The following is a 16126-nucleotide window of genomic DNA, read 5'->3' as shown; positions in this document are numbered from 1 at the left end:
TAAAAAGTGCAACATGCAAAGTAAAAGGGGAAAACAATCTGTGCATCATGCCAACAGTTTCCCAACTAGCATCGCTGTGCTCTGCTCTTCTCTGTCTGTCTGGTATATGGTTGCACTCTTCCTGCCTCTCGAGTCCCGGTGCACAAAGAAAACCTCTTGAAGCTCTACAACCCTTTTGACTTTTACTTGCAGCTTTTGAACTCTCCATTTCAGACTGCGACTTTTTCCACATGACCCCAAGCCTCAGATTGACCCCCCCTCTTCCCCGCCCCTTCCCCGCCCCTTCCCCTACTTCTACCTCCGGGCTTCAGTGGTGTGGAACCTCCAGAGCTCTTTCACACATACCCACACACACACACACACACATAGAAATGAGAAGTGGCAGTGTTGCTGAGTTAGGTCAGGATGTAATAGGCAGTAATGTTCTGCCCTCGAGGGTCCTGTCCGCCGCACCATCGCCTGGTTTTTAAGTAACCTTTCCCTTTAAGAGGCACCTTGGTGACTCCCAGGCACCCGAGCAAGAGGGAGCAGGAACTAATTAAATGACTGAATAAATAGAGATACAGTATAAAGGTTGGGGTCCACTGGACTTTTTCATTACTGCCACTGGATTAAAATCCTTCTGTCCCACTCTGTCTGCCCCAATTCAGAGCCAATTTGACCAAACTAAACAAGCTATCACATCAAATCCTTGTCTGCAGGCTAAGTCCTGGCTACAGTGGCCGCTGAATTAACCTCCTAATCAGCCTCTTACTCCCCAATCATCTATCTACTGTTCCCTCTGTCCACGTACACACACACAGCTTCTCTTTCATCTACCGTCTATCTCACCTTTTCTTACAAATTATCTTCAGTATCTCACTCAAGCCACAGCTCTCCCTTCACCTCAATCTCTCAGGCTTCATCTCCATTAGTCTCTCTCTCCCTCTCTCTCTGTCTTTCTCTCACACGCTCTCCGAGTCCCACAGAGAGAGAGAGAGAGAGAGAGAGGCAGAGTAACAGAGTAGGGGGTGGTGGGGTTTGACTCGGCACTGCTTTGGGGCTTTGAAGTGTGTGTTGATGAGAGAAAGCGGAGTGCTGTGTTCAGACAGGCCCCTAATGAGGGAATTAAGAAGCTACGCTGGCCGTTCCCCATACTAACTTCCCAGGCACAAAACAAGACAAGTGTGCGTGCATGTGTTCAACAATGTGTGTGCTTGAAAGTGTGTGTGTGTGTGTGTGCTTGTAGAAGCGAGAGGCTAATCTGTCAGACTTCATCAAGCATCTGACAGTCCTGCCTCTCACCTACAGTAAAGAGACGAACTTGGCCTCAGTGTTTGGGGGTACTACAAACACGTCCTTGAGCTTTGCAGTTTTGTTTCAAGTTTTCCCACTCTTAAAGACGAATAACATGAAGCATTCTCCGACTAGTGGACTTACGATAGTGCGAGTCCAGGTAGCCGTTGCGAGGATCCATCGTGAACAGCGTGCCTCTGTACGGCAGGGCATGGTCAGACAGGTGAGGGATGGAACTGTGCAGCTCCTTTTTCAGCAGCGAGGGGCGGTCTTCCGTGGAGGTAGACGGCTCCTCGCTTATGGTCCTTGTGGGCGTCGGGGCCTGGGAGCTGATGGCATTGCGTCTCTCGCGGTGGTAAGGCGTGCCTGAACTCTCGTCCTCTGTGGAAAAGAGAGAAGGAGAACACGATCTTAGGACGCAGATTATTATTTTTTTTTTTACGAGAAGATTAAGAATTAGAAAAGTTGGAAGCAGATGTAAGGCTCTCTCTCCTTCACCTGGCACAGTTTCATACGTGTACCCATGCTTACAACCACAGCTGTTCTGAACACCCGTCCACATGGTCGGGTACTTCACGGCGGAAGGAGCGGGTAAAAAGAGGAGATCAGGTTTTGTACACCTGAAACCTAGCGGGCATTATGGGTGTAAATCTGCAGGGTTTGCCTTCCACAGAGCCAGATGTGAGAGTTCAGAGGCGAGTAGTGTTTGAGCAAATGGACACCAAGGATGGCATAATCCCACCCTCTTCATTTCACACAGTTGAGGCAGGGGTTTCCAAAAGTCTGTTCTTGGATTGATTTATGTCAGCTCTGTTAGGGAGAAATTGATTCCAATGGCGGAGGCAGCTACAACCCCACCCTCCTTTTTACCCACTCTCTCTCTCTCTCTCTCTCTTTCTGTTTTCAAACTTAATCTTTCTTACTCATCGGGCAAAATCAGGGGGAGCTGGGGTCTTGCAGAAAGCTTTGTGGCATGCTGGGTAAAGAGGGTATATGTGGAATTGAGTTCAAGAGCTTAGCTCCACTAGGAAGACATGACCCTTGACCCTTAACCTGACCTCTAAACTGACTTGTATGAGGGTCAGCTGACCTTCTGACCTGACATTAGTCTTTTTTTTATAGGATAGGCCCAATATACATATAGGCCCAATCACAATTTCCACTGTAACCCTAGTTACTAAACTACCAAAACCCAGGAAAAAGCCAGGATGTAAACCCTACAACAATCTTTGACTTGCATTAAAATCAACTTTCAATGTTCAATAATTCCCCCAGCGAGAAGCCGAGCGATGTTGTCACAGTTCAGGCCCTGACTCCTTTTATAAGCTGCTCCTATGCATATTCCCCATGTTCAGGCCTCGTTTAAGTGCAATAACAATGTTCACCATGTCTGCATTCAACCCTGTGCCTTTAGTTGTACAGTTTGGTCACCAATACACCCAAATCTATCTTGAGTTTTTGACACTCAACAGGAATTTATCAAAATGCAGCTGTTATGGTGCCAGAGGTTCAGTCGCATTGGCAGCCTAACGGTGCAAGGCTCCCCCGACTTTCACTGCAAACCAACAGCATCCAACTGCCAATTAAGCACCGAGTAGAGGGGGCCAGATTAAAGACTACCACCTTAAGCACCGAAGAGGGCCGCCATAATGCTGTACCACTTCACAGAAGAAGAGAGGCGATCAGAAAGGGGGAGGTTAAGAGACGGGAACAGAGAGAGAAAATGAGAACGAGAGAGTGGTAGAGAGAGAGAGAGCTGGGTAACAACCCACGGGTCCTGCTTTTATTCCCCGCACTCTCCCACATCCATTACCAGCGTTCGGGCCAGCCGTGCACTGGCGCAGCACTGGCAGCGGATTCAAGGATTCTTAACGCGGAACTGACAGCCAGAGAGGCAAGCCACTCTCATCCGCGGGAAATGACAGTGTCAGTTATGATATAAGTATTTAATCCTATACTGCACAGCCAGTGATCTTATTAAGGGAATAATGGCATTTATACGGTTAAAGCTGGATTAATAGGTCTGCTCTTGCAAAGCGCAATATTAACATAAAGGGATTTCGGAATTGGGTTCATCGCCTGACATGGATTGAAAGAAGTCGAGACAGTGAACTATGCTGGAAGCCAATACTGCTAAGGGTAGAGCGTGTAGCCGTGTGTAGCACAGGCTTCCACTGTGTACTCTGAGGTCTTGCACACCCAAAAATCTAGCATTACATCTGAGGAAGTAAAACCTACCTCCATATTTATGGGCTCTTCTCTAACTTTAACACAGCCATTTGATGTTTTATATAAAGATGTATCACTGGGGCCTTAGACAGTGTAGCATTAAGAGGCCATTGGGTGCTTCAACTAGTCAAAAACATCCACAGCTAATGTACCAAGAACTACCAAAGAGACTTTGCTGCTTACTTTAAAAAAAACTACACATTTTCTACTCTTGGTTGATCTCTTTCCACATCTCTCTTATTCTTCTTTACTTTAACCTCCTTCTCGGTGATCCCCACCGCTCTCTCTCTCTCTCTCCTTTAAGGGAGGTCAAGCGACTAATGGTTCAATCACAGCAGTGTCACAGTCCCACCTCCCCCCTCTTGTCGCCATTGGAAAGCCCACTGGGGGTCCATCATTCTACCATATACCACCTTAAGGGGGTTCATTACTTGAGTTTATAGCACCTTAAATGGTTAAACAAACACCCAGCAGCACAAAGGTCAACTGACTGCTCCAATCGAGAAGAGAACAAGAAGTCTCGAGTCAGGTTTCTGTTCTGCACTGCAGGAACAAGTCTTGTTTCTCAATCCCATAGGTGCAGTTTGAAATGGGTGTAGAGTATTGGCATGTATGCTATAGTCACTGCATCCATCAGATTAGACCCTTAAAACCAATGCTCTCAGGTTAGTTATCGTGTGACAACTAAAACTACAAGTGTCAAATTGTGTAAAAAAAAAAAGTGTATTGAAATGTCTTCACTTTTTGTACACTAGTAACTTGTCAAACAGAAAATATATTGTCAATTGCAGACTGAGCTGAATCTGTGAAAACATGGACTTTTGAAAAGTTCAATCCAGCAACACTTCTCTAACTCTGACCATCTGCCCAACAGACCCTTTCCCTTTTCCCTCCCTTATTTTTTATTCCTCTTTTATTTCCCTCTCTTTTCCCATGGTTGCCACATCCAGTCCACCACCAGTTTGCAGGTCTATTCAGCCCAATACAAAAGCAGCAGGCCCGTCCTCTGTGGACCAGAGGAAAGCATGCCTCTCAAAAAAACAGAAAAAAAGAACTATCCCGCTCTCTCTCTGTGGTGATTGAATTTCTTAACATCTTTTCAAAAAGCGCTTAAATGCCTGGAGGCGAGAGGAAGAAACAAGCTAATGGTGGATGGGGAGCACTGAACAAATTTCAGAGCCCTTTCCTGCTTGCGTTTGAGGTTGAAAGCGAGCTCCTGCCTTTCAAGTTTCAAAGTCCTCCTTCCTCCCGCAGTGTCACTGAAGGATTTGAAAAGAAGGTAATTGTGCTCACTGCCGTCCTGATCAGAGCACACGCCCCAGCTCTTGTATTTCAGGAGCTTTCTCTGCCACTATTATGGTACCTGGTGCTCCATTCCTGCATTCTTCCTCCCTTACGACTCTCTCTCTCTCCCTCTTACCCTCTACAAATGCACCCTCTCGTACTCTCCCTCACTTGCTTTATATCATTCTTTAACCCCCAGCAAGCCTCTCATTAAATCCTAAAGCCCAGGTTTCTCCTTTTTTTCCCCCCTTGTCTGGGGCTTCTATTGTAAAACTGGTACGAATACCTTCAGAGAAAACGCTATGCATGGCCTTTAATATAGCGCCATAAAAGCGAGAGTGGATGCAATGACAAAATGAAATCTTAAAAGAGATAATGAGATATGGAGTGTGGCCAGTTCTTTGGAGAGATCCGCGCTGGGACAAGGGGGGCTTAAGTTAAGGGTTCCCAGCCAATTCAAACTGAAACAAAAACCCTTGGCTTGTTGTTTTTCAGGTTATTTTCTAGAGGCAGAGGTTAAGAAGGAGAACTGCCATTCCTCCACATGCCAATCTGTCCTTGACTCTAAATAGTCTGATTCTTCCATGCGTGTTGTAGGGGTAGACAAAGGGGCCAACACACATTGCAGCTCTTCCCCAGGTTACCCAGTTTCCTAAAAGCTTAAACATCAGAGGAGGTGTTGTTGTACCTCCGAGCCTAAGCCAGACATATTCTGTGTTCCACCTTCGAACTTCTCTAAGCGCTGTTTTCCATGGCACAAACAGGTTTTGGCTGGAGAGCAAGAGGAAGAGGAGAGGAGGATATGCAGTGAAACCACAAAACACTTCTTCAAAGCGCCTCTCCTCCTGTGCAATAATCTCTTGCTCCTTTTTTTCTTTCTCTTGCAAATCAACTCCCGGGAACGACTCAAGACTCCCCAATTAACAATGAGAGGGGGAAGAAAAAATTCCAGCAGCTGGCTAGAGTTTAATAAGAGCACCTCTCCAAGCGGCTTAGGCTTATGTACCTGATTCACCGGCCCTGGCATTGGCGCTATAGACCCGGGGAATCATTCACGATTAGTGCAGGCTGATGAGGGAGAGACACCGCTCAAACTCTACCAAACCCATAACAACAAGAGCGCAAGGGATTACCGCAATTGTGTGAGGTATTTTTTTTTTTTTTTTCCTGATCAACTTCTTGGTTGACGGGCTCAGTGCCACAAGGAGCTGAGTGCCTTCACCCAAATCAAGCCCGTTGGACATAGTGTGAAGGTTAAGACGGCCGTACAGAGCTCCTTGTCGAAAAAAAAGGCTGATTTGGAGAAAGGGTTAGGAATGCATCGGTTCAACATCGGTATCGGGCCCTGTTGACAAACATCGGCACATGGGCAAATCGCGTGGCATGAAACGATGTTAGCAGCCGATGTTTATTTGTTGTGCAAAATCAATTCAATGCTGACATCTAGTAGACCTAACTAGTGATGTACAGAAGAGTTTTAATTCAATGTCAAACATGAGAGAAAATGTCGGCATTGGTATAAAATCGCCAGTCGGCTAGACTCGTATTTCTATCAGCCCTGATTTTCCCAATCAGTCCAGCTCTAACAAAATTGTAAACGTCAGAAGGCAGAATAAGGTCACATCCTCATGTCTGTTGTCGGATTGATTGTAAAAGTCAAACAGTTTTTCAGAGCTCGGGAAGCAAACATAAAGTTTTTTTCTCTTTAACTTTCTGCTCATGCCTGGTTCCGTCTCTACAGAGTGAATCCTCGGTGGTAGATTATTTAACCATCAGCGTGTGACTGATGTTTGGACGAATTGCAAAGAGAGGCATGGGCAGGTCAGGATGTTCCCTCTTCTGGTTAGCAGTCTGTTGTCAGCCGCTGATTTCCCACATAGCATCCACAAATGCCCTCTTCAATATTCATCAAGGCAAATTCAACGACTCCCACATCTCAATTTGGCTCCTGGCAGCCCACACCCAACCCCCCCCCCCCCCCCCCCCCCCCCCTTCCGCCCCCTCTGCTCCACTACCCGCAGTCCCAGCCTGTTCTCTCTGCCGCCAGGGGTCTGCTGGGACTCACCCAGAGCTCAGCATCTAGCAGTCCCAGCCTCCAGGCCCCGGGGCTGGGGAGGGGCAAATCAAAGCCTGCTTGGCGCCTTCCTTCTTCTCTGCGTTCACCTCAAATCAGCCTCACAGCAGGGTAGTGTTGTGCCAAGCCTCCGCCTGCCCCTAGGTAACCCTTATTCACCCATTAGGGGCACAGGCCAACCATAGAGCAGCCTGAAACCCCACTACCGTTTCATCAGGGCCACATTGTGAGGGAGCAATGAGCATTGCAGCGAGAGCTGAAAGCCCTGACTCTAAAATGCACACTGATGCGTTTTTGACCATGGATAGTTATGGCTTTTAAGGTTTTTCACTCAAAGGGCACCTTGGCCTGCATTCTTTGAGGAATCAAACACCAAGAGATGCATTTGATCAAGGCTTCAAAGCAAAAAAAAAAAGAGTGCTCTGATTGGCTTATAGACTGTATTAGAATTGCTTCAAATAGTCACAAGCCAGTAATGATGAGCCGTAACCTGTACGTTACTTACGCCGTCCTCTGTAACAATATGAAATGATTGTGTGCTAGGATAGAATAGGGCAGAATACGGCCATTTGGGAAAGTGCGGGTCTTTTTTTTGGGGTGAATCTGGGCACACAGCCTACCAGACCAGTTTGGGCCAGCTTTCCACTGGGCCTCCGCATTGGAATCCCACTTCTGACACCAGAGTGATGCGGACCAAGTCTGTGGCACTCAGATTAGGAGCGGCTCGCCAAGAGAAATAGATATCCGGCCAAAGCAAAGAAACACACAGCCAACAGTTAAGTAGAAAAAATAATACAGTAATTTCAAGCACATCAAATATGGTCCAAAATGCCAATGTGGATGTTTCCACCTGACAGTATGGAATGATTTCATAATGTCCATTAACGTAACTTTTAATGGCTCAAACTTGGCTCCCGTGCTGCACTTGCTCACTAACTATGCACATTCTGGTACATGTGATTAAGTGTTAAACCATTGAGGCATAGAGGCCCCCATTAAGATAGTTAGCCAGCACTTACTAGGAGCAGGATAATTAGACACTTCAAAGGCACCTGCCCGCCGTCCCACAGGGGGCAGGAATCGCTGTGCCCCGCCCCTTTTAAAAGCATGTTAACTCCTATCTGAGGCTAGCAGGCTAATTTAACTCTTGACATTTGATATCGAAGGAATGAGAGGGATCAGCCATTTAGCTGGAACAGGATTACCCCACCACAGCCCTCCTCCTCCTCTCCCTCCCCTTCAACCCCAAAACCCCCTCTCTCCCAGTCAGGCCGGATTCATTAATTTTCCTGCTGCTAAGCACTTTATCAATGACTGGTGAACGTCTAAGTCCAGAGTGGACTCTCTCTCTCCCTCTCTTCAGTGGTGATTAGGCCTGTGGATGTGCAGATCTGTCGGTCTAATTCTCCGCCTCTTTTGTTGCTGCTGATCTTTCCTCACACCTGCTATGAGGCTCAGTAAACTTAGCAGGTGTGAGAAGTAAACAGTAAACAGTGAACCGGAGTCAAGAGTGACAAACGGTGGTACGGCTGAGTGAAGAGCCACACTGAAGAGGATACATACTGCAGTTTGCACAAGTGTGAAAACTAGGTGCAAAATTTGACTAAAGTCTCAGACAACACTAAAATATCTACACGGAGTCAGAAAGGTGGAAACTCATACTGCAGTTCACTGACGCCCTGCCTCATCAGCATGAAGTACCTCTGATGTAATTATTGTGTTACAAGCAGCCTTTCGAGGTATGTTTGTGATTGAGGTTGTGATTTTTATTCATAAAAATTACGACGGTTCATGTTCATCAAAGACATTTTTTTTCCATGACGTGTGGCTTATGGTGTGTTACATTTGAACTCGGATGTCGGAAATTTTAAATTGCTAGTCTTAAATGCACCATAGTTGAAATTCCGACTCGGAAAATGGGAAGAACTTCAGTAACCCGAGTTCAAATTCAAAATGTTCTATTTTTTCCTCCCCCCCCCCATACACTCTGGACATTAATTTAGAAAATCTTTCTTCACAAGTGTCAGCATAAGCTTATAGAGAAAATGTTCAGATGACATGACATCAGTGATAGCCAGAACTGACAGAGATTCAATGTAAACCAATATTCATTCTTCAACAGCACATTATGCCAAACATATTCAAATGTGGTCAATAATCGCTGACACACCACAGGTATGAAGGTGCTCGGAGTTAATTCACGTCCATAACTCCACATTAGTCTCAGTCTAATGCTGAATGTCTACATTACAGGTTGAATCAGGGGCTACACATGAGTGTGACGGATCTGGGTTAAATGAACAGCGTGCCTGCGTCTTTGATGCTGCAGCTGGTAATGCTTACAGTTTCTAACCCATCACATTTGGACACAAGGCCTTTATACCCCGAGAGCATGACAATCAGAATTCCAAACTACAAGCCAAATGTCATAAAAATAACACAACTCAACTGACTCCCTCGTTCTGTTCCCACAATGAGGGGGCTATTCTGCAGGAACATTAAGTCACTGGGTGTTAAAATATATATATTTTTTAAAATCCTCCTATGTTAACTTTTCTGCCTTTACAGTTTGACACATGCATGATCTAAAATAACATTAGTTCATTTGCCACATTTTTTTAAAAGGTGCCAAACCACCTCACAAAGAAGCCTTTGTAAACATTTCAATCGTCATTTGCCTTCCGCGCGATCCTATCATCATTAAGGCTGACGTTTGCAGCCAAATCCCAGACTCACTCGACCCCCACCGGCCCCCCTCTGGTGATGTGAATGGGAGTGCCGGGGTTAATAAACAGGGTGTCATTCACCCCTTTCCCCCCTTTAAAAACACAGGTGAGACCTGGACCCCTTCATTACCGCGTCTGCAGCCAGCAGGGAAAGCTCCACAGATTAGAGGATCTGCTATGTTGGCCAAACAGACTTTAACCACAGTCTGCTGGGAGAGGGGGGGGGGGGGGGGGGGGGTGTGTGGAGGATGAGGCTGAGGTGGGGGAGAGGAAAAGGCACCACACTTTCTATATGATTACATAAGTGGCTCTATAGTGCTATAAAAAGCAGGATGCAGGGTGAAAATTGCAGGTTTGGTTGACATCATGGACTAGTGGCTAGAGAAAATGTATTGTTTGGTTTGATCAGCAGGTACGAGTCCCCAAACACTCTGTCAGTGTATATTGTAGTGTGTAATAGCAAGGGGATATTTGAGGTGTAAAAACACCTTTAAAAGAATCAGGTTTTCTGATTAAAAAGTCAAAGAGCATGTACAACTTTGGATGCTCATTGGGACGTGAAACATCAAATCCCCTAAGCTTAGCATTCTGTTTTCTGCATCATGAATTTAAGGGGCTTAAGCTGGAAGTTTCACTTTGAGAGACATGTTAACATGCACCAGCTCAAATCTGTTAACTTTCAGAAAAGAAGCACGCTCAGAGCTTCTCATGATACCCAGCTGACAGAAAGAAAAAAAGAAAACATGCTCAGAAACACCATCTTCAAATTCATAATGGATCAAACAAACTTGTACCAACGAGAACGTAAAGTTTCCATGTTGAGATACTTTGAAAGCTTTAATGCACATGCATAAATATGGAAATTAGAAAAAAAGGAGCGGATAAGAGACCAGACAGACTCGTAGTTCTGTTGGCGACTAGCGAGGGTTAAATTGTTAAGTTGTCCAAACGTGCACATCCCTAGTGTAGACCACTGTCTGACATATTTTTTAAAGCACCCTAAAGATATATCGGAAAGCAAACCTCAACACTGATATGTCTGTGACCGGCCCCATCGACCTGATAATAGCTTCAAACAGATACATCCACCAGGTTCTGGAGCGCATTGTGTTTGTTTGCCTTATCAGTTTTTCTTATCATATCTTCTGCTTCAGCTCCCCATTTCCCTTCATTCCTTCTTTCCCTTCATCCGAAGTCTTTTCCCCGTCTCTGCCCCCTGTTGTAGTCTCCCCTTGGGTAATGAGCTCTGCTCATGTATGACCTCTCCTGTCACTCTCGCCAGTGGAATCCTCCTCTCCTGCTTCACCCTCGCCTCTTCCTCTAATCTCTGCATTACTTTAGCATTAATCCCACATTCCACACCAGGACGGCCAGTGCAGCTCAGATGACACGCTGTCCTCATAATCTGCTGTTCATTTTGAAATGAATCAGTGGGATGGAATGAGTTTTAAATTATCATAGTAAAAGACTTGTAGGCTGCTTTAGGATTCACCTGTAGCATGCAGGATTCCTCCCCTCCCCCCCCCCCCCTCTTCCTCATTCTTCCTCTTACCTCTTCACACCCCTCCTTCATTACCTACCTCATTTACACTTTCCTTCCACTAATCTCTTGTTACTCACTCCTGGTTTCCCGATCTAATCCCTCATTCTCCCAGGTCTTCTCCCAGTTCCCATGTTGTTGCCGAAAAAAAACTCCAATACCTCCCTCCATCCCTCCCTCTTTCCACACCACCCTCCACCCCCTCTCGAGGCGCAGTGGGACTGTTGGACTCACGCAGCCCCATGCTGAGCCGCTCCAGAGCCAAGCCAGAACAAAGAGCCCATTGAGCCGAGCGGAGACATAATGTGGGCTGCCTCTGACAAGCGCCGAAGATGAAGTCATGAGGTCGCCAAACAGTTAATAATGACGGCCAATCGTCCAGCTGCACAAAGTGTGTGTGTGAACAGTTTGGTGCTTTTGAGGAACGAGAGAGAAAATGAGAGATTAAGTGTCTGCATGCATGCATGACTAAGTATCTACAGTTTGAAACTCGTGTGTACATATCTCAGCGCATGTGGATGGATAAAAAGCTTTTAAGGGCGTAATGAGATACTCCATGACACTGAAAAATGCGCTCAATCATTTTGTAAATACCACAGAGGAAAAACAAAACCTTCAGAGAATTGCACTTTTAGTTTTTGGCTTTGCTCCAGCTGCATTGAAGAACACACAGACCCACTCCACACCAACATCGGCCCCCGTTTTTTTTTTCTCTTTTTTTCTTCCTTATTGGAGTCTGTCTGGCGCAAAGTCTGACATGAGACACATCTCCGCGGGACTGGAGCTGTCGCTGCAAGGCCCACACTCCGAACATCATTAGACTCGCCGCTCCAGGTGAGAGAGAGGTGCCGGAGTGTTTGTGTCTCTGTGCAGAGAGCATGTGCATGTGGTTCAAGCATTCGTCTGAGTGCCTTTTGTATGGACATGGCCTATTAAAATGCCTTTACGGGACCAATAGCATGTCAAGGGGGCCTCCAGGCTGAGTCGAGCTTGGGACAGAGGGAAGGAGGAGGAGGCGGGCAGAAGATGGTGAAAGACAGCTATGCAATTGATTAACATTAGAAGGACTTTGTTCAAGTTCAAATTGCACGGCCCCTCTGCTGTAAGCTACAGACATTTGTTTCCCCGCAAGTCGTTTTTTTTTTTCTTCTTTCAAACCCTGTCTCTGCTGCACATCTGAGTTCAATTCTCCGCATGCCCTCTCTCTGAAAAATCAATTCCTCCTCCTCTCCTCTGCTCTTTTCCTTTCCTCCAGCTCTCTGAACAGACCAGGGCGAGGGGATTACACTGTCCCTCCCCAAATCCGAGCGAGACAACAAATGGTTCTTATCAACTGACACCCCCCTGCCATCCAGGAAGGGGAAAGGGGCAAGTAAAAACCCGGCCAAGCCCCGCTCCGGCTCGGATGTGTTTCTGGGCTCTGTCTGCCAATCGTGGCAACTCTTTTCACACTTGAAGCCTGAGCTATTTACGAGAGCCCTGGGAGAGCGCGCACGCAGCACCGGAGGGTGGGAAGAATGGAGGGGAGGGAGCCGCTGCTGCTTCTCAACCTCTGCTTCTAATCAATCACCAGAAATCACTGCCGTGGTTTGTGGCCTTTGATCCTGGCTCCTCTTTCGCACTGCGAGGGAGAGAGTCGGGGCTGAGGAAGGGGAGAGGCGGGGGAGCAGGGTGAGAGTCGAGGCCCAGAGGGTGTGGAGGTCAGGGGAGAGAGATTAGGGGGTGTAGGGCCTTTTGCTCTCGCAAACCTGAAAGCATGTCTCGTTTTAACCCAGTGAGTTTTGAGCGGAGAGCAGACAGAGAGACACAGTCTGCTTCACACACAGAAAAACGACTTCCAGAGAAACACAATTCTCGTGCATTCAGACATTTCAGAGTTTTATTTAACTGGACGTCAGTTACATGCTTGAAGGAGATTTTTATGTGATCTTGTTAAAGCAGACAAAGTCAGCCTGCTGTCTCTTTAAAACTAAGACGCCAAAACATGTTTGTCAACAGCCTGTTTCTGATTTAGCTCAACGGGCATCTTCAGAAGGAACTGATTGGACCATGGTTTTGAATGTCTTGGTTTATACAATCATGTTAGAAAGGTAATGTGATGTGATGATGGGAAAAGATTAAAATATCACAACATGGAACAGATATATATATCAGGGCCGGACAGCTCCACAAGAGAAAGCCAATGTTAAATAAAGAAGTTTGTCACTGTCAGCTGAAAACCACATAACTCCTACTTTGGTTATTGTGATTTCTTCACAGAAAAACGGGAACTATGGTTGTCTTTTAGGTAATTCTTTTTAAGCTATGCATGTTAGAAAAAGTCGCTCCCGGACTCCTTAGCAAGGTCAACCAGAAGAAGCACCTACCATCAGAGTCAGGCACACTTCATTTGATTTTTTTCCCTGGTGCTTGTATGCTAGGAGACTAAGACTGCAGTCCAATTAAATGGCCCAACCAAGCTTTAACCATAGCTCAACTTAACTGTGCATGTGATTGTACAGAAAGTTTAAAGGTCCCATATTCTTCTTTTTCTGGTTTTATATGCCCTTTAGTGTTTTTTCCAAGTGTCCTGTGCATGTTTAGGCACATCTATGTGCAAAAATTCAAAGTCCGTGGAAACGCGGCTTCTCCTACCTCCTCCTGTTAGCTGTAGCATTAGCTGCATGTAACGCTCGGTTCTAGCCCCCCTCGATACAAATTTGTCAGTGCGACGTCATTGTCAGTGTGAGATCACTGATCTAAGCCCATTGGCTCGTTGTGGCGAGCCCTGCAGCTCATGTTGAAATTTCCGAGACGCGTGCTGAGCAACTGACCAATAACGACAGAGCGGATCAGCAGACCAATCAGAGCAGACTTGGCCCACGTGGGGTCTAACAGTGTGGGCTCAGCAGAGTGCAGCTGACGGACTCAGAGCGGAGAGGGAGCAAGGAGGAGCAGTACATGAAAACAGACACTTTTTTTTAACTTTAGCTATTGTGAACGTACAAAAGTAGGTACATAGATTAAATATACAAACCCCAAAAAGGGCATAATGTGGGCTCTTTAAGATTTAGAGATGTGATTTTCAAAGGACGGTGATTTTTCCTACAAATGCACATTGGAACAACAGTACGAACAAAAACATGATAATCGACTGTACGACTCAAATAAAGTAACAAAAAACCTTGTTCTCCCAATCAAAATGACCTACAGTGTGCATAAAGTCAGCTCACTAAAAGGCCCTTCACCTCGTCATACATGTCTCCAGGACTGCTTGTAATGCCACTGGCTGCTACTTCATCCTCATTCAACAAGACCGCAGCTGTGTTGAGGACGTGTGAGTGAGTGAGGACAAGGACAACAACACAGCACAATAAATCCTCCTGCAAGGGTCGAGACACTCCTGCTCGTTTCCCCACAGGCAGGAGGGAGGCCGACAAATGGAACGGAGTGCGAGAATAATCAACTACTGTTTCCTCAAGTTGTGGGTTTATGAGTTTATGGGGTCCCTCGGTCGCCCCACCCCCTCTGAGTTGGGGGTGAGATCCAGCGGGGCCAGGGTTGAGGATGTGTCTCACACAGGGCAGGCTGATTTGTCTTTGTTAGGCCTGGAAGACGGTTCAGAGACTTGTCACTGACCCGGGTGGCCTTTGACCTCCGGGCCATTCTGGTTCTCAGCGTGTCAGTGAAAATGATCTCAGGCTCTTCCAGGGCACCATTGTGGTGGTCAGCATGGATTATCACAACATATTCGACTTAAATATGACTTCTGACTCAAATATTATGTTTGAATTTTGTCTGATATTTGTGGTTTAGGCTTCAGCTCTATCAGTAATAACAACACTGATTCAATTTATAGGATCTTGGGAAATTAAGTCAGTTTGCTTAGCCTTAGATTGGACAAGTTCATTGTAAAATCTTTACATTTAACTGCCCAAACTGTAGAAACCAAGTTATAGCTAACTTGCTAAATTTCAATTGCAATTCCACTACAGCTAAACGCTGGCTGCATCTCCACAGTGTGCACAAGTCTTGAGGCAGTGGCTTATATGCATCGTCCAGCAGTGAGGGAGCGGAGCACCAGCACCGGCGGGCAGATCTGAGCCTGCGGAAGTGTGCCAGATGAGAGAGGCCAGGCTGGGCAGGACTGGGCCGGGCAGCTGAGGTTTCCCAACTCCGCCCCGAGTAGCAGCGAGGCTAAGCTAATCCTGTGCCTCAGGCCCCTGTGAGGTGGCTCTGCCAAAGCCGGTCCCCCTGCTGCTGCAGGAAATTGCTTTCAGTGCAGAAGTCCATGAAATGTCTATGGCGAGGTACATCCAATGTGTGCATGCACATGGGGCCAGCGAGACTTTACAAACCCTAATCTACAGGTACATTTTGTTCTTAAAACCGTAGTATCTCCAAAAAACAGCCATACTGGGGATAAATAAGTCTGCTTTTCTGCATAGAAATGTGATTTTGTGTGTTTTATGTATAATTGATGGACCATACAGAGGTCCTTTGACACTAAAAGCCAGTTTTCCTGCGTGGGGTTGTGTGTCAGCTTCTATAACGCCTCCTCCATTGTGCTGTTTGACCCGTGGGCCAGCAAGAGCTCCCATGAGGTCCCTTATCCCTCCATCAGTCCTCTCTCATTAGCTCCCACAGGCAGAGCCCCGAGTAGGGTAACACAGAGGGGCCCCTGCTTCCTCCGCTGGTCCCCCCCGTGAAATACATACAGAACAAATACAGATGACAGAGATCACCTTTAAGCAGTCAAAAATGGTTTCTTCTCAAAGAAAAGGATGGATGCATTTCCTGTGATTGGATTGTAAATTATAGACGATGACACACTATTACATATATTTATTTTTGTGTATTTATTTGAATGAAGCTTCTAAGTTAGACCAAAAAAAAGTATCAACATTGCCAAAGTGGTTCATCCTTAAACTGGGATAAAACAGGGGGGATAAAAGTGGAAAGTGGAGGTGGCAGAACGAGGAGGGAGGAGGTGTCGGAGGAGGAGGAGATGGGGCAGGA

General features: G+C 46.3%; 1 protein-coding gene across 1 annotated transcript in view; it reads right to left on the bottom strand.

The window, feature by feature from the left end:
- gli3 (GLI family zinc finger 3) overlaps positions 1-16126 on the bottom strand; it is a 101508-nt gene that overhangs the window by 62169 nt on the left and 23213 nt on the right. Inside the window, exon 3 of the mRNA XM_061064418.1 lies at positions 1420-1656. Within this exon, the coding sequence (XP_060920401.1) occupies positions 1420-1656 (237 nt within the window). The remainder of the gene's footprint in view (positions 1-1419; positions 1657-16126) is intronic.

The sequence above is a fragment of the Labrus mixtus genome, chromosome 19, assembly GCF_963584025.1.
Source record: "Labrus mixtus chromosome 19, fLabMix1.1, whole genome shotgun sequence".
Lineage (NCBI taxonomy): Eukaryota > Metazoa > Chordata > Actinopteri > Labriformes > Labridae > Labrus > Labrus mixtus.
Note: the sequence above shows the minus strand (reverse complement) of the source record. Positions and strands in the feature narration are given on the sequence as shown.